The sequence below is a fragment of the Haemorhous mexicanus genome, chromosome 6, assembly GCF_027477595.1.
Source record: "Haemorhous mexicanus isolate bHaeMex1 chromosome 6, bHaeMex1.pri, whole genome shotgun sequence".
In the NCBI taxonomy this organism is placed as follows: Eukaryota; Metazoa; Chordata; class Aves; order Passeriformes; family Fringillidae; genus Haemorhous; species Haemorhous mexicanus.
Window position 1 is genome coordinate 12438349 of NC_082346.1, and position 22752 is coordinate 12461100.

General features: G+C 49.9%; 2 protein-coding genes across 4 annotated transcripts in view; one reads left to right on the forward strand and one right to left on the reverse strand.

The window, feature by feature from the left end:
• The first annotated feature begins 2842 nt into the window (after window positions 1–2842).
• INAFM2 (InaF motif containing 2) lies at window positions 2843–3896 on the forward strand. Its single transcript, XM_059848748.1, has one exon. It carries the CDS (start codon window positions 3014–3016, stop codon window positions 3404–3406), a length of 393 nt encoding a protein of 130 aa, XP_059704731.1. The 5' UTR covers window positions 2843–3013; the 3' UTR covers window positions 3407–3896.
• A 4662-nt stretch (window positions 3897–8558) lies between these two features.
• The window catches only part of CCDC9B (coiled-coil domain containing 9B), a 57731-nt gene continuing 43537 nt past the window's right edge, over window positions 8559–22752 (reverse strand). For all 3 annotated transcript variants that reach the window (XM_059848743.1, XM_059848747.1, XM_059848744.1), the window contains 8 exons: window positions 21657–21731; window positions 19640–19824; window positions 18221–18282; window positions 17662–17715; window positions 17132–17237; window positions 16508–16565; window positions 15321–16130; window positions 8559–10838 (listed from right to left, as the gene is read on the reverse strand). In XM_059848743.1, the coding sequence (XP_059704726.1) occupies window positions 15351–16130; window positions 16508–16565; window positions 17132–17237; window positions 17662–17715; window positions 18221–18282; window positions 19640–19824; window positions 21657–21731 (1320 nt within the window). In that variant the 3' untranslated portion in view covers window positions 8559–10838; window positions 15321–15350. The remainder of the gene's footprint in view (window positions 10839–15320; window positions 16131–16507; window positions 16566–17131; window positions 17238–17661; window positions 17716–18220; window positions 18283–19639; window positions 19825–21656; window positions 21732–22752) is intronic.

The following is a 22752-nucleotide window of genomic DNA, read 5'->3' on the forward strand; positions in this document are numbered from 1 at the left end:
TTCAGCACTGACAGCTTTCAGCGTGTTTCCAAGCAGCACAGTGAGTGCTGCAAGCAGGATCACATTTAAACATCCCATACATTCCTGCAGTGCCAGGTCACTGCTGCCCAGGGCTGGCTGAACCATGCCAATCCTGACTGCTAGGAAAAGAACAAGACTTTCCAAGATGGGTCATTAACAGGAAAGGAAGAGCACGAGGAGCAGTGGCACACAAACAACATGCCCTTCTCATGGTACACTTCAGTAACAGAGTAACAAAAAGAAGAAAGCAACTTGTACCACACCTGGAGGTGAAGGCCGCCTGTTCCTGCCTGTATTCACCTGCAGTACAAAACACTGCAGAGGAAATCAGGATACTGGGGGAGAAAGCCCCATTCAGCTCTTAAGCTCACCAACATTTACTTCCCACTGCACCAGCCCAACTTACTCTGTTTGCCTACTCAGTTCACAAAACCAAGATGTCAGCCATGGTTTTCCCTTCACTTCTCCCCATGCTAGCCCAAAGCTCTCATTTCTGTAATATCCATCAACCTATAGCATTCTCCTCCTCCCTGCAAAGGCCTTTGCACAGCAGCTGAGAGCTATCCCAGGCATCCATCCAGTATTCTGCTACTCTCCAAAGCAGGGTCTGCATGGAGAGAAACTATCTCAGGCCAGCAATCTTCCCTTAATTAAGCCTTCCCTATCCTGCAGCACTGGGGGGGCTATTCGCTGACTGTGATTGTGGGAAATCAACAACACAGGTTCATTTAGCTACATCCTTCAGGAGCCCTTGGAGAGCAAACAAACATCCCACTGCAAGAGGGAGAAGCAGAATTCAAGCTTTCTAGTGGACCCTCAGACATGGGAAGTCAAAATTAAAGGAGCTTATAAAGAACAGGAGCCTGCAGAGCAGTTTTTGGAGTGGTGGGAAGAAGGCTGTTTAGGGAGTCTGCAACCCTCCTTCCTTGGCAGGAGTCCCTGAGGGCATCACATACCCCTGACTCTCTCTCCAGGTGATCTCTTTAATGCTCTTTAGGAAGAATCCTTGGGCAGGGATAATTTGCAAGCTGTGTCTAGTGTCAGACATAGTCACTGACTTTACAAGACCCCAGAACTCCAGTTTTGCACTACAGGAGTCCAGTCAGAGCACAGCTTGGTGTTTTTGCTAAAACCCCAAGGACAAAGCAAGCACTATTACTGCAGCTCCTTTAGGGGTGGTTGTTAGCAAGGAGCTCTGTTTAGGAAAGAAGGCACAGGCCTGCTCACAGCTGCCTGGAGAGAAGCTCAAGCCCAGTTATTTGTCCACAATAAAATGAAAAGCTTTTACCTGACCTTGGCAAAAGCCAAGACCTCACATTTAATGAATACAAGCTTGGTCTTTCTCAAAGCCCTGAGAGCAAACGATTGGCAGGGAGAAGAGAGCCTTAAGAACACCAAAATTCTTGAATACTACCATGGAATTGTGTGTTTTAGGAAGGGCAAGTCTCCACTGCAGCATGAGTGAGTCACAAAAAAATGCAACAGGGACGTGAGGCTGTTGGGCTGAAGGCAGAACATGGCAAGCCCATCACACCCTGTACATTTGCTGGGAATGTTCCAACAGTTCCCCTGCATATCCAGCCTTATCCGGTTCCTAAACAGGGAAAGGTGAACACATGTTTTGAGAATGAACAGATACATCTATTATCTTGCTGATGGTATTGGTTGATATGAGTGGGTACATACAACATCTGGTTGGAAGCTTCATTGAGAGGGCAGCTTTGGCTCAGGGCCTGTTGTTCAGGCCTCAGTTCTTCAACCCAACAAGCACAAGCACCAGGCAAAAACTGTCAAGACCTCACTAAGCCCAAGAGGCATTCTTGGTACACACCAACCCTCTGCCTCTTAACTGGAATTAAGCAAGAGCATAGGGAAGGGGCTTGTGGGAGGTAGTAACTCATCATCATTTCACTGCTGAACTAAAAAAGAAACAGAGCTGGAGCAAACCCATCACTGAGGAAAAATGCATTGAAAAATTACTAGAAAGTCAATTTTGTAGGAATTGCTACAAACTCCCTTTCCAAGAATTACAATTATTTTGCAGCTACTCTATTCCATAACATGTCTTCTTGGGGAAGCCTCTGGGTAACAGGCAGTTCTCCAGCTGCTGTAGCTTCCTCCAGATCTACAAGTCCTGGTTTACAAGAGGTTTCTGCTGCAGCCATACACCTGACTGACCTCACATTGAAGGGAGGGAGAAAATGATTGCAGAAGGAGCAACTACATCATTCCCAAGAGTAATTTTCTTGCACCGTAAAGAAAAAAAAGCTAATTTATACCCCAAAGCAGCATTTTAGCTGTCTTTTGAACAGGATAATAGAGGAATTTTGTAGGGAACTAACACCTGTGGAGTAAGGCAAAGCCATACCTTAAGAGGAGGTTTAGATTGTATCAATAACAGGTTTGGGAAGAGCCCAATTTGGACAAAACTAAGGCAGTCTTTCCCTCTAAAAAGCTGCCGCTTGGCCCGGCACCCTTGCAGCCTCACAGAGATGCAGGCAGCACATACCTGCATCAGGGAGACCGCAAAAAGTAACTCCGCCGGGAAGCCAAGGCAGAGAGGAGACTCCTGACCTCCTCCAGCGCTGGGCACGTTCCAGGAGGCCGTGCCAGAAGCATTTCTGCGGCTCGCCGAGCGCTGCCCATGTTCCTGAGGCACCACTCACCGGTGCCCCGTTCACTCCGGGGCGGGTAAAGGGTGGGGTGACCGGGGCTCCGGGGGAGGGGGCTCGTTTTAAAGGTGGTCCAGGCTCCTCCCCCTGCCCTCCCCTCTCCTCTCCTCCCCTGCCCTCCCTCCCCTCCTGTCGTTCCCACCTCTCAGGGCGGGGTTGCCCCCTACGCTCCGCCCCTCGCCCCCGGCGGGGCAGCGCGGGCAGCGGCACCGGTGGCAGCACGGGCGGTACCGGCATGTCCTGAGCGGCGGCGGCGGCCGATCCGGGCCGGAGCCAGCACGGAGGGCTCGGTGGAGCAGCGGGCCAAGGGCCGGGCCCCCATGAAGGAGAAGGAGGCGGGCGCGGAGCGGGGCAAGCCCGCCACTTACACCGGGGACAAGAAGGCGCGCATGGCGGCCAAGACCAACAAGAAGTGGGTGCGCCTGGCCACCGTGCTGGCCTACGTGCTCTCCGTCTCGCTGGCCGCCATCGTGCTCGCCGTCTACTACAGCCTCATCTGGCAGCCGGTGCGCGGCAGCGGCGGCTCCTCCAGCCCCGGCCCCGGCGCCGCCGCCACCCCCGCGCAGCTCCGCGCCGCGCCCGCCGGACCTACGGCGGGGCCTCCGCCCGCGCCGCCGCGCACCGGCCCCGGCCCCGGCCCCGCCGCCACCGCCCCGGCGGCCGCGTCCCCCTCGGCCGCGGCCGGGAGCGGGCCGGGCGCCGGCAGCCCCTGAGCCGGGCGGGCCGCGGGAGGCCGCGCGCCGCCGGGGATGCGGCCGCGGGGCTCGGCCGAGGATGGAGACCGATGGCTCGCCCGTCCCTGCGGCACCGTGCAGCGCCCGTGGAGACTGACTGGAGACTGACCTGGAGACTGACTCGGCCCCGTTTGGACTCGGTGGAACTGCGGTATCTTCTTTACCCCCCGATTTTTCCTCAAAAGGGAATTTTGTGGCTTCGTTTTCTTCCTCACCAGGGCTAGCTTCTCCCTTTGAACTCGCATTGAATTCCTGCGCTGTTTATGCCAGTCTGTTACCTATACAAGGATATTGGTGTCCAAAATTCCTCGCTATTTACAGGATCAGCTGGGAACAATACGAATTTAGAGGCTGTAATCCATTGTTGAAGTAAAAACAGTTTTGTTTAACGATGAGCATAAACTTATTTAAAATATGTGGAAGGTAAATTGACTTGTTTACTATATTAAAATATTTTCCCAATATGAAAGTCTCTGTAACAAAGTATGTTCTCTTCGATGGTGGGAGGAGGAATGCTGAACTGGAAGGGGTCTGAGTAGCAAAAATTTGGCCACAGCAATGGGCAGCTGTGGTCCATGATGTTGATTCATTTGTCATTGGTCTCTGTAGGTGAGGCTGGAGAAACCTCTCTACGTGCCTAATTGTGGAAACGAAGCAGTGGTGCTGGAAGGGTTTGATCGGTGCTGGCAGAGCAGGTGGAGCTGTGGCGGTGGGTGCTGGTGGGCTCTGAGCTGTGGCACGGTTGTACCCTGGTGCTGCTGCCTGCGAGGGATGGCAGCGCTTACAGATCATCCCCGCACCTCTGGGGCATGCGGAACCAGGGTAGGTCTGGCTCAGGCAGCTCCTGGTGAGTCCTGGGAAGGCTGTTGTCCCAGCTCCATGGTTTCCTGCCCTGTGGTCCTCAGAAATCTTCTATCCCTTGATGAGCAGGGTGAAAAAATGGCCTTTAATGACTCTGGGATGTGGGATATAAACTAGGAAACCATAAGAGCCATGTTGTTCCAAGCTGCTGCTTTCCAGATGGATGGATTCAGCTGAATCTGTGAGGCTGCCAGGCTGTGCTGCATCCCTATGAAAGAATCACAGCAGTTCAGATTCCTTCTGCTGAGGGATGCAAATGTGGTGTAATATGGCCTATGTATTTCAGTTGTTCAGATCACAAAGGTAGCATAAAATACGGTACTTGGCTGCTTGAAAGGAGCTGTTTCATATCAAAATCAGAGTTTGGGACTGTGGTGGTTTGTTAAGGCTGCATCATCAGCTGGGCATTGCCTTTATAGCATCTGTGAAAGGTAGAACGAGGAGTAGAGGGTTTGCAGGGAGAAATGAGGTGAAAGGAGAGTGGTTTGTGATCTTCTTTTCACCCTCCTTTCCAGTTTTCTGGGGAGCATGCAGGGAATGCGTTGTGTTGGAACAAAAAGCTGGTGGGAAGGACAAAACGATCCCGCTTAGTCACTTTCGCCAAAATCATGGGATCACTGTCACCCTCCTGCAGGGCAGGTGGAAGAGCTAGAAGCACTGTGTCAGCAGACAGGTGCCCTGCAGCTGTCACCTCCTCAGGTGCTTCTCTGCTCTCCCTGTTCATCTACAGGGGGAAGGCTGAGTGGCCCGGAGCAGCACCGGCTCCAGGCCCCATGGGTGTCTGTTCTGTGAGTGGGGGATTGTGTTCCTTTGGTGGTTCTGCCTGCAGCATGTTGATCCCTCTCTGTGGGGCTGCTCACGCCCACAGCAGTTCTGGGTCCTGGTGACATCAATGCCTTTTGCTGGCATTGGGGTACACCTTTGATTGTGGGGGAATGTTCCTGCAGCTTCCAGAGGGAAGAATGAATGACAGAGAAACCAGGCTCATTGTGGTGCCAGTTGAGTTTAGTCTGTTTCTCAGCTTGGGTGGTAATGCAGAACCAGTTGGGAAGTGTCTCTGAGAAGGACCTTGTGTTTAACTTGTAAAACCTTGGAGATAAATAAAGCTGCAATGACATGGATGCTGGGATTTTTCTGCTGCCAGCCTGCAGCTTGGAGCTGGTGACTCTAGCGGCTCTGAACGGTGCATCCAATGTGCGCGGAGTGCCCAGGGCCTCCTGGCATCCTTCACTTTAACTACAGTTGCTCTCAGAAGACTAATAGAGCCTGGCTGCGTGGTGCAGAGGGGAGAGGAAGTGAATGGAATTAAACGGGCTGTGTGGCCCTCTTCCAACCTGTCGTGTAACTGCTGAGAGATGCCTTGTACTCGGGAGCAGGAACAACCTAAAGTTCTTTACCTGGTTTGTGCTTTTGGTAGCAAAGGATCTCTGGGACAGAGACAGTGCTCAGATCCACTGGATCAAAGGGAACAGGCCCTTCACTGATGGCTGCCTCCCCTTCTGGTGCTAAAAATAGTTGATGAGCCAGTACAAGGATGGTTGTGGCTGTCTGCATTCCTGTAGGAAAGTGCAGGCTTGGTGAGTTCCCAGACTGTGTTTTTGCATCTTCTCCTCTGCTGACAAACAGATTACAGTGAAATGCTGCTATTTCTGTACCTATTACAACTGGCTTTGGAACATCCTGGGGCTTCACTCCAGTTGTACTGAGTGTGCAAGGGAGGGGAAGCTGCCTGGGAAAGATGTAGAAGGGTTGTGTGCTGCCGGCCTAATGGCCAGGGAGCTTTAGTGATTGCAGCAGCCTGGTGTTCCAAATCTTCTGGACCCATATTCTTCAGCTACAGTCTTTTCCCCATCCTTTTCCTAGCCAGGAGTCATAGCCCTCTGGAGGCAGATGTGTTCCCGTTGGGATGTTGTTGCCAGCCTGTGATGAGCTTGTTGCTGTGCTTCTTACTCTTGTCATGACAGACTGTCGAAGAAATTGGTGACTAAGTGTACTTTGCAAATACTCTAGTAACAAAAATGGCTCATCTGGACTGGTTTCTAGGTGTAAGCTAACTTAAAATTCAGGGCACCAGGGATTTCTTGGGAAGTAGATCGGATGCAACAGATACTTGGACTGGGAATTTTTGCATTATGTTGCTATCATTGTACTGAGACAGTCATCTGCATCTCAGCAGAATTGCTTTAGTGCCCTAAAATGGTGCAGTCACCAGTGTGGGGTAAAGCTGAGGTTTAAAAGGCAGATGGTTGTGTCGTCTGTTGTGTTACTTCAGCTCCAGTTCACCCTTTCCCTTCATTGCTCCTCAAAAAAACAATAAAGTTCAGGTTCACTTAGTGTGATTGTATCAGTCACGACAAGGCATGGGGTTGTGTGTTGCTTCCCAGGTAGAAATTACTGTAACCGTGTGATTCAAGATGTTGATTTCCTTGGAATTGCTGGGGAGGTTATTCCCTTCACACAGCTGCTGTCCTGCATGTCACCTACCAACAGAGCTGTGCATGTTCCCACGTGTGCACATCGGTGAGGAAGGAAGATGTCTGGAAGTCAGCTGGATGAAGGAAATACTCAAACGTGAGTGAAATACCTTAAAGCTTTTTGCTTTTGTGGTAGACATCTAATACCTGCCCTCTGCCTGTGCATACTGGTCTTGTCCAAATGAGCCCAGTTTGTCCAAGGATAGCATTTAGTGTAACTCACATGCAGAGGGACCAGAAGGAAGGGAAATAGCAGGAAAAAGAGTTACTGGAGCATGTAATCTGCTCCAACAGCTGGCTCACGTTTCTGTCTCTAAAAGCTCTTTTTTCCCCGTGCGCATTCTCTTGCAGGCTCATCTGATGCAATGCACATCATCTTAATCCCAGATTCCTGTGCAGTGTTTCTGACAGGGAATCTTGCCTTAATCCCTGAGCGTAGCTGAAAAGCAGTTGTGTGGTGTAGCGATGATAACAAAACCAGTGGCTGCTTCTGGGCATCGGGGATTTCCCCCAGAGAAGTCAAAGCTGATCTCGGTGGGCTGCTCAGGGGAGTGTTAGCAACAGCTGGCTCTGAGTCCTGGAGCTGCTGGAGCACACAGAGAGGGGAATGGCATAAGAAACAGTCATAGCTGAGCTGGAGCATGAAGCTAAGGGGATGAAGCTTGGCTTGTGGCTGTTCTACAGGTGTTCAGAGGCAGTTTTGGGAAAGCTGGCCAGGTGCTGTGTCACTGCACTGGGATGGTGTGAGCAGGAACCAGCCACGGACTTCCCAGTGTTGCCTGCCAGTGCTGCAGAGCCTGGGAGCTGGTTGAGCTGTTGCTGTACAACCTTTCCAGGGAAGGCAGCAGGCAGTGTCCTGAACTTCCCAGCAGTGCTGCATCCTTCTGTTGCTCTGGGCCTCCCATTGACTTGAAAAGCACTAATTACTGTATTATGCACTTAAAATACAAAATTGATAGCTAAGTGCCAGTGTCCTCTGCCACTTGCAACCAGTTTATCTGGAGGGAGATCATTGTGGAAAACCAGTGAAATTTTCTGTTATTTTTATGTCTAGAGACTCTGTACTGGGCTTTACTGGTTAGTGGTCTGTGTGTATCCTCCTGCTGCAGCTATTGGACTTGTTGAGGTAAGGAATGGAGAGCTGAACCGCTGTCAGGATTTTGTGTTTTTGCCTCCTAAAGTAATTACTTTGGAAACAAGTATCTCCAACTTTATCCAAATGTATTTTTGTCCTTAACTTGAAGTTTCTTAAATTACCTTCTTTATGCAAGAGCTGACTCACTAGTATGGGATCAATTCTGATAGTTTTAGTTACAGAGTGGCTGTGTTGAAATTGATTCCTAAATTTTTAAGGAAAAGAACTCTGTCAGTGGCCAGCTGATCCTTTGGTTTGAAGGAAAAAGCATTCTGCCTGGGAGTGCTGCTGCTTCCCTTGTGTCTGGAAAAGCTGGAACAACTTCCACGAAATCCCTGAGCTACCAGGCACTGCTGGGAAGGAACAGGTCCTGTGCAGGCAGGTGACTCTGAACGCCCTGAGCTGTCCTTACATTTGCCTGCAGGAAAGGTGCAGTGGTGATCAGGTGGTGGCTCTGATGCCTCAATGAAAAAGCGATCCTCATCTTCCTGGCATTGTTGCAGGGAGCTTTTGTGGTGAGGAAGCTGAGTTAGCCCAGGAGTTCAGTGCTTCCCAAAGGAATCAGTGCTCTGAACTGGAGCTTTGCTCTAAATAGTAGAGATTACTGATTCCATTTGGAAATCTCCACATGTGGACCTGAGAAAAAGTAAGACACAGGAGGTTTGTCCTCATTCCAAGTTTTATTTCATATAAATAATCCCTCTACATCAGATTTGTCAACTTTTCGGTTTTTTCTCTCACCATAAAGAAGAAACAGCTAAGCCACAGTTGTCTGAAAAATCACAACCCAGGCACCAAACAAAGTGCATTGAGCAAAGTGTTAATGAGCAGGAAAAAATACACTTAGAACAGGCACAAGCTGTCCAGTCCCATTCCCAGAGCCTGGATCAGACTCAGTCCTTCCTGGGCATCTTTACCTGCAAAGTCACTTGGAAGAAAGGAAAGGAAGGAGGGAATGGAGGCCCAGTGATGGTTTTCCTTTCAGAATGGAGTTCAGGGCAGTAAGGTTTTTTATCTCTTCAACACAGTCCTGGACCAGGGCAACATAAAATTCCTGCCTGGCCATGTGTCCAACTGTCCTTCCTGGGGCACAACAGCTCTTGAGCTGAGACTGTGTGTTCCATGGACTATGAGGCAAGCTGGCTCCTGGGAAATGCTGGTAATCACTCAGTCTGACTGGACCAAGAGTCAGGTCAGAGACCTGATGTACAAAATAATAATTAATTAAAAAACTAAACAATTGCAAGCAGGTTTTTGAGCCAGTCAGACAAGGAAAATCAGCCTTTAACAGTGATGGAGAAGCTCCAGGACCTGGAGCAGTTGTACAATCTTCTATTTATCTGTTCTTTTATCTGCTGGATAAGTCCAAATAAACCCAGTCTGGGCTTTGGTGGGGTAGAGATGTTTCTACTGATAAAACACAAAAGCTGCATGCTCTGTTTCTTGATAATACCTGGTGTGATGCCAGTAAAGTCTCCTGAATTTGGCACATGGAGGAAATTCCCAGGCTTGTGCTTCAAGATAGGTGTCACGGGTCTAAGTCATGTGGGAAAACAAATATTTGTCTGTGCAAATATTAGTTTATTAAAGCAGCATAGAGTATTTCAGTCCATACATGCCAACCTGATCTCCAGGGCAGTCTGCCAGCCTTGTCAGCCAACATCCTGCAGGACATTCCAGGCAGTCTGCACATATACCTGTCCCTGGGACGCTCAGTCTGGCATCAGATTTTAGAGCAGCCTTTAAGTGAGGGTGATGCCCACTCTACCCTGTCATTCAGAAGTCAGAAATTATGTTGTGTTATTCCTTGTGCCTTCTCCTTAACTGCTAGCTGTATTCCAGCTGGGTCCTAGCTTGCTGTAACTGGAAAGCCAAGCAGCTGGAATTCCTGCATGTTTGTGCTTGTAAAGCTCCTCCAGATCCTCCATTTAAAAGGTATCTTTAAGGCCTGGTCAGAAGGTCTGCATGGCAGCTTAGAGAGGATTCCTGCTCTCTTAATGAAACACAAGGTTATGGAAGGCACAACCAGGAAGGTGAAAATGTTTAATACAAAGTCTTGGACCTCCAGCTCCAGTTTGGCCTGGGTCCTGCTGCCAGCTCCTTTGGGCAGTGTGGTGGGGGAGAAAGATTATTGTGCTGTCCCCCTCCTTGCCGTGCTGCAGGGATGCCCAGTTACACTTGGGAGGGGGGCACAGAGTTTGCTGGGTTATGCACACACCTGGTCACCCAAGCAGGCACCTTCCTTGGCACAAAGCACTGTCCTGATGTGCTCCTCAGCCTCTAAAAGGGGAAGGCAGCTGGAGGCTCTTCAAGGAGGAGGTGCTGGCTCGATCTGTGCTTGTCAGAAGCGCTCCATTCATCCATCCATCCTGCTCATGCCCCGCAGCCCCTGCCACTACCATACACCTCTGCCAACACTTCAATCACGTGCAAACTTCTAGTACCAGAGCTCTGAACACAACTTCTTCACCCACTAGTGAACTACACCCTAACACCTCACCCCTCTGCTTTGCCAGTCACCTCTTCCTGCTGTTCCAGTTGCTGGCACAGCCCCTGGCATGTGCCTCCAGCCTTTGGGGAAAAAACAGCGTGTGTGCCCAGAAACCCAAGCCGTAAGTTTAAAAAGAATTAGTCATTAAATAAAATAAAGTGCATCCAGTAGATATTTCCTTGGCTTGCCACGCAGCTGCAAAATGCCAAACAAATAGGTAAGTGATGGTGTTTTCTCCGTAGGGTGGGAGTGTGTGCACCCTTCTCTGTCCTTTGACACATGGATAGGGAAGGGGGATGCCAGAACTGTGAGTGGGTGGTGATGGGGACCCCACATTGTGAATGGTGCTGAAGGGCGCTGCACAGGTGCTGAAAGCTGATTTCATAGAAGGTACAAGAGTGAGGACAAGCTTGTGCTCCTCTTCTCCTCCACTGCCTCCGGCACATTATCCTGTGAAACAAGAGCAGAGACAGCCGCAGGATTATCAGTCTCCAGGGAACTGCTGAGCTGTAAATTAAAATGTCTGCTGAGTTCCACCCTGCCCTTCCTGCACGGCTGGGGCTGCTTGGGAGGCACCACTGGGGCATAATCCAGATACCTGCTGCCAAATCAGAACAGGAGCAGTGGAGGCTCTGCAGCCCAGGGGATGAGCTGACTCTACCAGTCTGGATTAAACACTCTCAGTCCTCCTCTGGGATATGTCAACTTTAGTCTTTCCTTATATCTCAGGAACAAGAATCCTGATGTGTTCTTGTGTGTGCTGGTTCAGCACCTGGAGCACCAAGAGAAGAGGGTGATTTCAGGTAGGGCTTTGTGATCCTTCCTGGTGAACCTGGCCTGGGTGTGCAGCACTTGTGAACCCCAAAGGCAGAGGCTGAATCAGCTTTTCCTAATGAAAAACTATCCTGTGAGTGGAGCCTGCTGTCCTAGAGCTGCTTCCAGACCCAGACATGCTGATTTTAATTGGGAAAGGAAGACTTTTAATTCTTTTCTAATTGCCAGATGCTTGGGTGCTGCTCAGAATTGCTGAGCTGGCATTTTCCTGCATCCACGTTTAAGTCTGTAGACCTGTCTTTTGCTGATGCAGATTTCAGCACCTTCAAAGCTCCCAAGAAAGGTCAGGGAGAGGGATATTAAAAAAAAGAGATTAAATCCTCCAAAGGCAGGAGAGGCCACAGGAAGCTTGGCTTGCATAAAAAAGAAGCTTCTCAAGGAATCATCTAAAGACAAAGCCACATATATTTAATAAGGAACTGCACTGAAATCAGACCTGAGGTGCTGACACAACTGATGCTGTGTACAGCTGAGATGACATTTTTGCTGGAGACTTAATTCCTTCTCCTGTCTGTGTGCAGCAGTGAGGGCTGGCTGTGTCCTGCTGCCGAGGGCTGCTCAGTGCTGTGGCAGCACACTGGGATTTAATGAGACTGGGAAGGGCCAGAAGCAGACTGTCAGTCACACTTGGTGGTCCAGATATTGTAAAGTAATGTGGTTTATGAGTCTGAGCTGACTCCAGCACGAGTTCTTCCTATTGTGGATCAATTTGATCACTGATGCTTTCAGAAGGCTCTGACTGTGTTTCAGTGCTGGGAGACAATTCCCTTTCCTGTTTTGCAGTATTATCCTTTCAATACAGACACTTTCTTCCCATGCATGAGTGAGTCTTTACAGCCAAGACACTGGTGGGCTTTAAAGTCATTACTTCTCTTGGTAATTAGCCAGAGTGATTAGCCTTTCTCACATTTCCCACTGTATCCTCTTTCCCCTACATAACTCCAGGGCCAGTGGGAGATGAAGCTGGGGCTGGCTGTGAGCTGGGACTCAGGGCAGCAATGCCCCTTTGTGCTGCCTGGGCTCTGCCAGCAGAGAATTCTGGGGATTCTGGGAATTCTGTGGTGGCAGAATTCCCTCTGTGTGTCAGTGTCACAGCAAAGGACTGTCACAGATCACTGCTGTCTCTCTCACACCTCCCAGCCTGGCTGGCTGGGGGATATCACTGGGATGGCCTTCACAGCCAAGCCAACAGCAGGTTCTTGTGGGACCTACTGGTCAGGGCCCATGCGATGGAGGGATGTGCAGAACTCCCTGAAGCTGCAGCTGAACACAGCTGATGAAGGTCTGGGATGGCAGGAACAACTGTGGGATATGAGAGCAGCTCCATTCTCCGTGTTTGGAATGGCAGCAGCTCGCCCATCAGAGCCCTGAGTTATGTTTAGATGTGTTAAGCTCCAGTAAGTGGCCCTCAGGATTCAGCCGTGGCAAGCTTCCAACTCTGGAAGCCACCTTTTCCTAATTTTCCAATATTTATTCCTGGGCTTCTCCAATACATTGGTCCTTGCCCCAGCATTGTGTTCTGGCTTGGATGTTTCTTCCCCTTTGCTGGTGTTCACTACCCACATATCTACAGAGATCACAATTTTACTGCTTTCTGCCTTCATTTTCCTAGACTAAACAACATTCTCTCAAAAACCCTGGAGCCATCCCTGTGTGTCCCTAGTCTCTTGCACCATTCTCACAGAATCCCTGTGTTTTCCCATGTTAACACTGTCCTCCCATGTTATGCCATCACTCCAGAGATATGGAGACAACTATGTCAACTCCCACTCCCTGACTGTGTAAAGACCAAGCTCTCCACTTAGGTGGTACTCAGAGGTGCTCTGGGAATTTAAAATGCCCATGGCATGAGGATGGGCTCCAGAGAGTGGTGTGGGCTGCAGGAAGGACCAGGGAAGCCAATGCTATTCAAGGCAAGCCCTTGACCCTGCCAATCCTAGGCCTACTCCCCAAACATACCAGCAGATGGTATCTTCCTGTCTCCTGAACCTCAAGGAAGCTGGTTGTTCTTCCACAGCTCCGCAACTGTTTTGGGAAGTCCTGGTTTCTGCTTGTGTTGTTTCCTGCACCAACCTTGGGCGCTGGTTTGCATCAGCGCCGACCTCTGCTGACCTCCTCCGTCCTGCAGCACTCAGGCCCTGCCTGCCCCACTCCTGTTTACGTCAGCCAGTGCTGCAAGGTCAGATCCCTGGAGCTGCTCTGGAAATCTACCCCCAGCTGCATTTTCTCTAAAGATGTTAAGATTAATTTTCTCAAGAGAATTCAGGGAAAAGCTTCTGTGGTTTTTGTGTATCGTTTACTTCTCTGGGACTTGTTGGACGTTCTCCAGGGATTCCAGTCCTGCACTTCAAGTAAATATTTATTCCTTGTTATTTGAAGCGAAGGATGAAAGCCCCACCACACTCTCTGCACAGCATCTCCCACTGATTTGAAGGTGCTGGAGATTTTTAGTGCCATAAATAGACGTTGGGAGGGGGAGCTGTGAAACCCACGTGGTAGCTGCACAGGGCTGCACTTGTGCAGGAAGGGATGTGAGATCTGCATTTCATGCAGGGGGCCAGCACATCGTTATCACTGAGTACAGATGTTTCCAGCTGTTTCATATTCCTGCTGAGCTCTGGAGTGGACTCAGAGCTCTATTACCAAACCATAGGAATCTCCACTGCTGAGATGAAAATGGACTACTCTAATTCATTGTTTCCTCTTAGTTGGTGTCTAATTAAAGTTATCTTGAGTGAGCAAGGTAGTCATTAATTCCTCCGTCCTCTAATTTGGTGTGAATTTTGGTAGATTGGAGAGGTGTGGCTGGACAGTAATCTCCCACTATGTCCATCTAGGTGTTTCATAACATACTCCCAAATGCTGTTGGAATTAATTTCCCTCACTTGAAGGAATTTTAGTTCACACATAGAACCAGCTCCTGCTGGTTCTTGATGTTTTGTCTTTTTGAAATCACTATGACGCTTGCACTTCTCCCTGCCTTTTATATGGATTGGATTATAGGGAAAGTCTTTGTTAGCAGCTTAGCCACTTCATCCCTAAGCTCATTTGTACCTCTGGGAGGAATACTGAGCAACACCAGGGGACACATTGCTGTGTAGGGTCTGCAGAAAAGCTTCCAGAATCCAGGGAAGGCACTTGGTGGGGGGATATGCGTGCCCGGCTCTGAGCAGCTCACTGCCTCCAGTGCCTACTTATGGAACAGAGATGCTGGCTCTGTGAAGGAGAGAGGCAGGAGTATCCTGAGAGCCACTCCCATGTTAGGCAAGCTGGACCGTGTTCTGGAAATGTTCATCTCTGTTTAGTGTGATGTTCTGCTCTGTGGGACATTGCCTGGAAAAAACACATCTTGCAAAGAGCCCCTACCCTCTCTCCTTTCCCCTTCCTCCTAATTTCTACCTTAACTTTGTGCTTGTCATCCTTTGTTCCTTCTCCTGGCTTTGCATTTGCCTTGATGGAACAGAAAATGTTTGTTTGTTAAAACCTGGAGCATTGCTCCATAACCGGCTCTGTTTTCCTTCCCTTCTGTTTGGTTCGTGGGCCTTTGCACCAGGGAACATCTCACCCTGTGTATTTATTTATACACTGCCCTGCACATCAGTGTTACCATGTGTAATTCAAAGTGTAGTACTCACAGACCTACTGGAAAGAGAATCCCACATACAATCAACCTTCTCCTGAGCTCTGCCCACAAGGTGGACCCCTGTGGCTTTGCAAGTGTTTTGGGGAAGGACCACACCGACCTAGAGCTGTGATCACCCCAGAGACAGAAATAAACTCATCCCACTGAGGTTATTCCTCCCATCCTTTCTAAAGTCATAGTTTCCCAGGAATAGATCAGTATGTGGCCTAACGAACGTTTGTCATCAACTAACTTCAGCAGCCCAGTTTTCTGTCTAAATTTTTCTGTCTGACTTGGCATTCCTTCCCCACCCACTGCAGGACAGGCCTTTGTGATCCACAGATTTAATTACCTTAAAGATCCATAGCACTACTAATGAACATTTCTAGACAGTTATCTGGTATGATGCCATTGTACCACAGAAAATGGAGTTGTGGCCCTGTACTATGGCTGAGAGCATTAATGAGATGACTCACCTTATGTCTCAGGCAAGCCAGGGCAATCTGCTAGTTGTGAGTGTCCCCACTATCCTTGTCCTTGCAGTCCTCAGGCTGGTCCCCTTCCCCAGACTGGGATTTTGTCATGTCCTGCTCAGGCACAACAGCCTTGTCAGAGCTGGCTTTCCCTGGGGGCAAAGGCTCGTGGTGTTCAGTGCCTTCATCTTCACTTCCTTTCAGTGCAAGTGCCTGTCCCTCAAGAACAGTGGTTTGGGTCACTTCTTCCCCTCCTTTGCTCACCAGCTGTCCTTGGTCTGCATCCAGTCTGTCTCCTGCTGCTGTGTCGAGCTTTCCTTCGTGGTTGTTGGAAGAGTTCTCAGAGGATTCCTGTTCTGAAGCTGGCTGCTTCTCCAACCCAGCTCCATCTACATTCGCTCCCACGGGCAGTGACAAGGTCTCCTCACTGCCAGGCCTGGTGCCTTGCAGAGTGTTCTGAAGGCTGCTCTGTGAAGCAGTGCTGTCAGTGCTCTCCTTCTCCTGGGAGACATCAGCAGCGCCAGGCTTCCCACTGGCATCTTCCCCAACACTTTCCTTGCTTGGCTTGGGCTCTGCCTCTGAGTCCCCAGCGCTGGCCACAGATACCTCTGTGCTGCAGCCCCTCACTCCCCTCTGCTCCTCCTTCTGGCCATTCTGGGCAGGCTGGACCTTCCCACTCTGCAGCTGCTGTGAGGAGGAGGCCCCGTGATCCTGGAGGTTTGGCTGTTTCCCCTTTTCCTCCAGCTCAGCTGTGCAGTTCTCTTCCACCCCCTCGTCACCTCTGCTCTTCCGCTTGTCCATACCAAGGCTCTTCTGAGAAACAAAGAACATATTAAGTTCAGCTTATTAAAATACCAGTATATTGTATTTCTTGTTTGTGATGATTCTGAAAACCTGAGGAAAAAGGATGTAAAAGGATGTAGGTGGAGAAGTGTTCAGGGACCAGAATAGGTGAGGCAGTTTTGCTGACAGAGGGTCAGGGTAAGCACTGAAGCTGCTGTCACACCAGTCCATGTGAGGAGTGTTAGTGGTGAGTACAATTACCCAAAACCAGAGGTCTCCCAGCTCTGGAATAGATTCGAGATTCCTTGGTCCCTTGCCAACCTTTCTTACTGCTGGGATTATCCAATATTCCTGATAGTGCATGTGCTTAGAAAACTCAGCTGCCAGCCTGCAGCTCAGGAGCTCACCTGGCCATCAAGGTCATCCTTCACAAGAGACATGTCCTCGCCTTCTTTTGCATCCCATCTGTCAAGAAAAAGTAATCAGAATTTAGGCCTTGAAGTTCTTACAAAGCCAGTGTCCTTTGCCTGACACCCAGACAGGGATTCCTTCCAGGGCCATGTATTCCTTGTCTGAGCCCCTTGTCCAGGCCTATCCAGAGACACTCATTTGAGACCACTAAATCTTAATGAACTGGTTGTTCTAATTGTAATGGACACATGAACTCCAATTGCCAGAACAGACAGTTGAGTCAGACTAAGAAGAGAGAGTTTGCTTCTGCTGATGCCTGCCACAGTCTGGTTCTGCTTGCCTGACAGTGCCCAAGTGTCCCAGGTCTCCACGAAGCAGACACAGAGGCAGATACTGAAGGCTAAAATTACTTTGAAGTAGCTTGGAAGTCAGAGAGACTATTTACAAGGGCCTGCAGTGACAGGACAAGGGCCAATGGCTTCCCACTGACAGAGGGAAGTGTTAGGTGGGATATGCTTCCATGTGAGTGTGGTGAGACCCTGGCACAGGTTGCCTCTTCATAACTAGGCAGGGAGTGAGGCATGGACATGCACACCACGGCAGTGCTGCCAGCTCCTCACCTTCTGGCTCTGCCTGTCAGTCTGTCCTTCCCCTTGGCTCGGCTGCTCACAGCAGGCACTGCCTTTGAACCAGGGTCGCTCACATTCACTCCATGATGTCCTCCACCTAGAAAACAGGTTGGAAATGCCATGCAAAAGCAGGCAGAAACAGCTGATGGACCAGTGAACAGACCAACACCCTTGTAATCTTGGACAGGACCTCTGAGGTGGGAAGCCTTTGAAGCTGTGTGCATAATGCACGTTATTTTCTGAAGTAATGAAGACAAATCAAGAATTTAGGGTGTTTCTTTTGTGGTTTTTTTTTATTCCAAATTCCAATTCTAACTTTAAATCTTATTCCTTGGATACAGTCTTACTTGTGCTGTTCGTGGAAAACTTCTCCCCTGCACACAGCTATGAGAGCAGTCATGTGGTGTGCTCCAAAAGGCTTTCCAAATCTGCAGGTGTCTGGAGAGAACACTCTCCCTGAGGGATATCAGAGGTGCTGGCATTTAGTGGGGTGACATAACACAATCCTGTGGTTTACTCACCTCTCCCATCTGCAGGAAAGGACCTGTGCTGGGATTTCCTTGCATTCCTTCCCCCTGCAAGGACACAACAAAGGATGCACCAAAGTGAGTGAGGGTCTGTAATGGACAGGCAGAAAAAACCTGATGTTCAAATAGGGTGTCATGAGGGAAAGCTTTGTTTTGCCAGTCCATCTCCTGAGAAACAGGAGTCAGGATGGACTTATGCTTGTAAAGAAGCCAGCATGTGCCATAGGGATCAGATATGATGTGCTCTGAAATAGGACTGCCTCTTAAATGAGTGTGTGGGAAAGGAGGCAGGGCTGTGCCTCCACACTGTGTTGTACCAGCTTACAGAAGCCACTGCTCTCCCTGGGAAGGTCCAAAGCTCTAGCACCCAGCTGCTCAAATCCCATCCCCCGAGCCCTCTGCCCAGCAGGGAGGGCTGAGCCCCCAGCTCAGAGGCGTTTGCCCAGGAAAGCAGAGCTTCACAGCTGACAGCCATGACAGCTGCTGTGGCACTGGGATGTGCACGATCAGCGTTCACTAGCGCCAGGACAGAGTCTAGATGTCCCTTGCCAACCTTTCTTACTGCTGGGATTATCCAAGGCTGGCTCCCCATCCTTAACAAAGTCCTCTTCAAACCTGCAGGTTAAAAACAGGCATTGTCAGACCTGACCATCCTCCTCCAGTGTGCAAAGCATGGGCAGGAGCCCTTGGCACGATGCAAGCTCCGGCCTTTGGCCCTTCTGCAGCTGCCCACAGGCAAACCTGTGCAGGTTTCTCAGCAGCAGCTGAAGCAGCATGTGCTAACTGAGGCTGTAAGGTAGTTCTACCCCAAAGAAGGACCTCTAAAACCTTTACATCAGTACCCATATGTATATATTAAATGTTATGAACCTCCTACAGATGTAGGATGTACTATACTCTATAGATGTATAGATGTAGCTGTACTACACTCAAATGCAGCTTCCCAAGCTTCCAAATACAATCTGAAGTAGCTTCAGGATTTGTCATCAAATCAGATTTGTCTCAGATCGTTCAGCTGGCTTCTAGTCCTGCTTGTTTTATATTATGGCTTTTCTCTTAAAAATTGATTTTTGGAAAAACAGTAGGGCTCAGGGCTGTCTTGACATCAACACTCAGCACTCACTTCAGTCAATTCACCCCTAATTATTGGGGGTCTCAGTGACTGAAAATTGATGTGTTTGGTTCCATTCCTCAGCCAAAGGATTGTTCCATGTACCTGTCCTGTGCAAACTGTTCTATCACCAAACCTTTGTTAACAGTCCCTAACTCCGCACCCTACCAGAAGCTTTTCCTGCTACAGGAGCCAAGTCATCCTCCAAAACTCTCTAACTAGTGTGACCCAGCTGAGCCAGCACAGTCAGAGGGACAGTGATTACGGCAGGGACATGTCAGGCCCCATTCCCATCTGTCCCACATTGCTGTTCTCAGCATTGTCCCTGTATGACACAGGTGGCCTTCTGAAGTGACCCCCTTGCCCCACAGTGCCCTAACAGGCTCAGTTTGTGGAGTGGGGAGGATTTAGGTATGTTGGGCTCTCCTGTGCTTAAAAAGGACAAAGAAGTGGGGGCAGTTAGAGAACCTGTGGACTAGCAATGCAAGTTTGTCCATCCAGGTTTCTGGAAGAGCACCTGTACGCTCCTGCCTGTTTGTGTGGAAATGGAAAGCATCGTCCAGATGCAGCCTTGGTTCATGCTCCCCTCCCTCCTACAGTCCATGTCCTGGTTGGACCAAAGGCAGGCAATCTTTGTCAGCACATGGTATCCCCTCTCAGGAGAGCTCATATTAGGAAAAAAGCATGAGAATCACTCTGATACCAGATCCCACTTATGGGCATGGTCTGGGGAGGAAGAGGCAGCAGTGTGGATTTGGTCAGGCACATGACAGCATGGGATTGATAAGTATCTGCACAAGATCCCACCACTGGCTTTAGGCCTGCTGCAGGTAAAGCACCCTGGGACAGGGAAGGACCTACATGTGCTCCGACTTCTCCACATCCCAAGCCCGTCGCCACTCGCCCTTGGCATTCTTGTGACGTGCCAGGCGCTCCAGGTCAATCTGGTCCCGCTCCCTCTTCCAGCGGATGTACTCTGAGCGCTCCCGGCCAGTCATGGGCAAACTCGGGTCTCCAGGGCTCTTCTGGACTGCCTTCCCACCATCCTAGTGGAGGGAAAAGAGCTTCCGGTTAATATAACTGTCTGAAACAGCTGCATTCAGGGTACTTTATACTGTCACCACCACAAATACTCAGGAATATTTGAAAACAACTTTGGACAATGTCAGCTCCTTTCTCTGAAGTGCTGTGTGCACACCAGGACTCTGCTTTACCCAAAGCCTAAACACACTGGGGCTTTTTGGCTCTACAGAAGGGAAAACTGAGGCAGGAACCTTTGCTAAGGTTTCCTTATGGCATAGAGTCAGTTCCTGGAGTGCTTGCAACATCTCTCAACAGTGTTTGAATGATGAGTCCCCCAACCTGAAGGCTTTGGGATACATAAATTGAAGTTATGCCTGTGAAGTTCTTCACAGTGAGAAGGCAGGGAAGGAAGCCAGCCTTGTGTGACCAGCAGGCATCAATGGGAGCCCACAGTCACAGAGCTGTGGCCAACACTGTGCTCAAGAGCACATTCCCAGAGCAAAGGAGCTCTTTACCTTCACTGCTGTCAGGCTCCTGGCTTATCACTCCTCATGACAGACTGGTTAAGGGCTGACACTGCTTAAAAATTTAAAGCTTAATGGAAAGACAATTCAGAGCTGATGGAGCATGTGGGGGGGAAGTAGCCCAGTTGTCAGGTTAATGGATGAGGTGGAAGCAGGAGCCAACAGGCTGTGGTGTGTTGTCAAGCAACAGTGTGTAGGGAATAGCTTAGTGCAGAGCTGAGTCCTGGGGTGCTAATTACCAGCAGATAATTCATCACCTCGTACACGTGTCCTTCCATGCCAGACACCCTCACACCTTTCCCAAAGAGGAATTAACTCCTCAGCCCTGCACTGCAGGTAAGAGAAGCAGCAGGAAGAAGGGACTGAAAGCCCTGTTACCAAGGTGACTCACCTGCGTGGGCTGGAGCTGGGGTGGCACCAATTGCTACTCCATTCCTCATCTGGCAGGAGCTGGGGACCTGACACCGTGTCTCCAAGGAGGGAGAGATGACGGAGTCCTGCCAGGATGTGGGTCCTGCCAGGATGGACCCTGATGGATCCATAAAGCCAAAAGCAAGGGAAGGACTGAGGCTGATGCCTGTGCTCTCTTGTGGGGAGAGGCAGAAATGGCTGGGGCCTATGGAGCAGGAGGAGTCAGTCCCTCACCTCAATTACAGCGTAGCTGTGGTTAGCTGGACCGCAGGCTACCATGCTCCCCCTTCCTGCTCTGGGGGGGCTCAGCTGGAATTAGTGCCTAAGAGCCCATCTGTGTCCTCCTAATGAATCACACTGAGGTGGGGTTATTCTATTTGTGCTCCATTAATTAAAGCATCTGCAGGCTCGAGGGAGCCAGCGTGTCTCCAGGCTTTGCATTAAACAGTCAGTGGGAAGGCCTGTGCTTTAATTTACCTCCATCCTACTCAGCTCCTGCTGAAGTGAGGAGCTGTAGCTAATACAGCCTGAGCTTTTCAATCCACAAGGAAATAGTTTTGGGAGAGGCAACAGCCAAAACTGTGCTGCCACAGAGGTGAGTATGTTACCTTTCCTAAAATCCCTGTGGCTGTGTGAAGGGCTTGAGCAGCCATGACAAGGTGTGGAGGCAGGTCCTTGTCACCTTTCCAGTGCTGCTTTCTCCAGGTGCCTCAGCTGCTCAGCAAAGCGTTGTATGATGAGAGTGATGAACAGTGGGAGCCACATCAGAGCACAAGGCTGCTTCACAGACTTACAGGATGGTTTGGGTCTTAAGAAACCTCAAAGGTCATATTCCTTTAGGATTATGGTGGGAAGGCACATTATACTGGTTTCCTCTTCCAAGACAAGGGTCCCCACAAAGGAACCTGGGTCCCACTCACCTTCCGGCTGTGCTCACTTTCTGGGCCTCTGTCACTGTCTGATCTCCTCTTCTCTGCTGTTCTCCGCTCTTCTCCCTACAAGAGAACAGACACAGGAATTATTTCAGGAATAAGCAAGGATTCCTCGCAGGGGAATCAGCACCTGAACCTATGCTGACCAGAACATGTAAGAACTTCTCAGAAAAGATCAGCAAAAGAGGAAGGATTTTTTCTGGGGCCCCAAATCAAGCTGATGTAGAAAAAAAAGAAGTCAGAAAGCAAGGGGTGCATGAGAAAAGCATTCCCAGAGGTTGCTCCTTCTTCCAGGCTGAAAGTAGAGTGGTGTCCTGCATGGTCCTGTTTCTTTTGAAGGCAGACCAAGTTTCAGGCACCTTTACAGATCTGGGCCATTTTAGAATTCTGTTGTACAAAATATGGATAGCTACAAACAGCAGCTATCTGGTGCAGCTACAACCCAGCATGGTCAAACTAGGAGTGGTTTCAGTCCCCAGCAAACATGGCATCCTTCTACCACAGTCCATCCCTGTTCCCATGGGGTTTACCCATGCTGCCACCAGACTGGCAAGCTCTGCTCTGGTGTTGATATTCCCCAGCCTGGCAGGAGGTGACAATCAGCCTCTGTTTCTTAGTGAGCTACAGGCACCAAACACAGGCCAAGCCAGGGGTTCTCTGTCCCCACACATGATGAATAATTAAGAGAGCCATGTCAGAGGCCAGGGTGAGATTACAGTGGGTCTTAACAAAACAGTCTGCAGAGCATAAAGATCTTTTAGGAAAGGCTTCCTGCCTGGTTGGACAGCTACAGGGCTGGGGCTGTGGGGGGCTGAGCTTGTCCTGCTGCCATTTCGCAGTGCCAAGCAGAACTGAAACACAAAGAGGAACGTGGCAGCACGAACTGCCAGCTCAGCCCTTCCAGAAAGCAGCAGCGTGGTGAGGTCCAGCCCAGGCTGGAAACAGGACTTTTATTCCGTGCATTCACCAGACACAGCTTTAGTTTTACAGGGAAACTTGGGATATCAGCCTTGATACCTGCAGCTCTGCCCAATCTCCTAAGGCAACTCATGCTGCTGCAGCTTGAGTACCCCCATGGAATCAT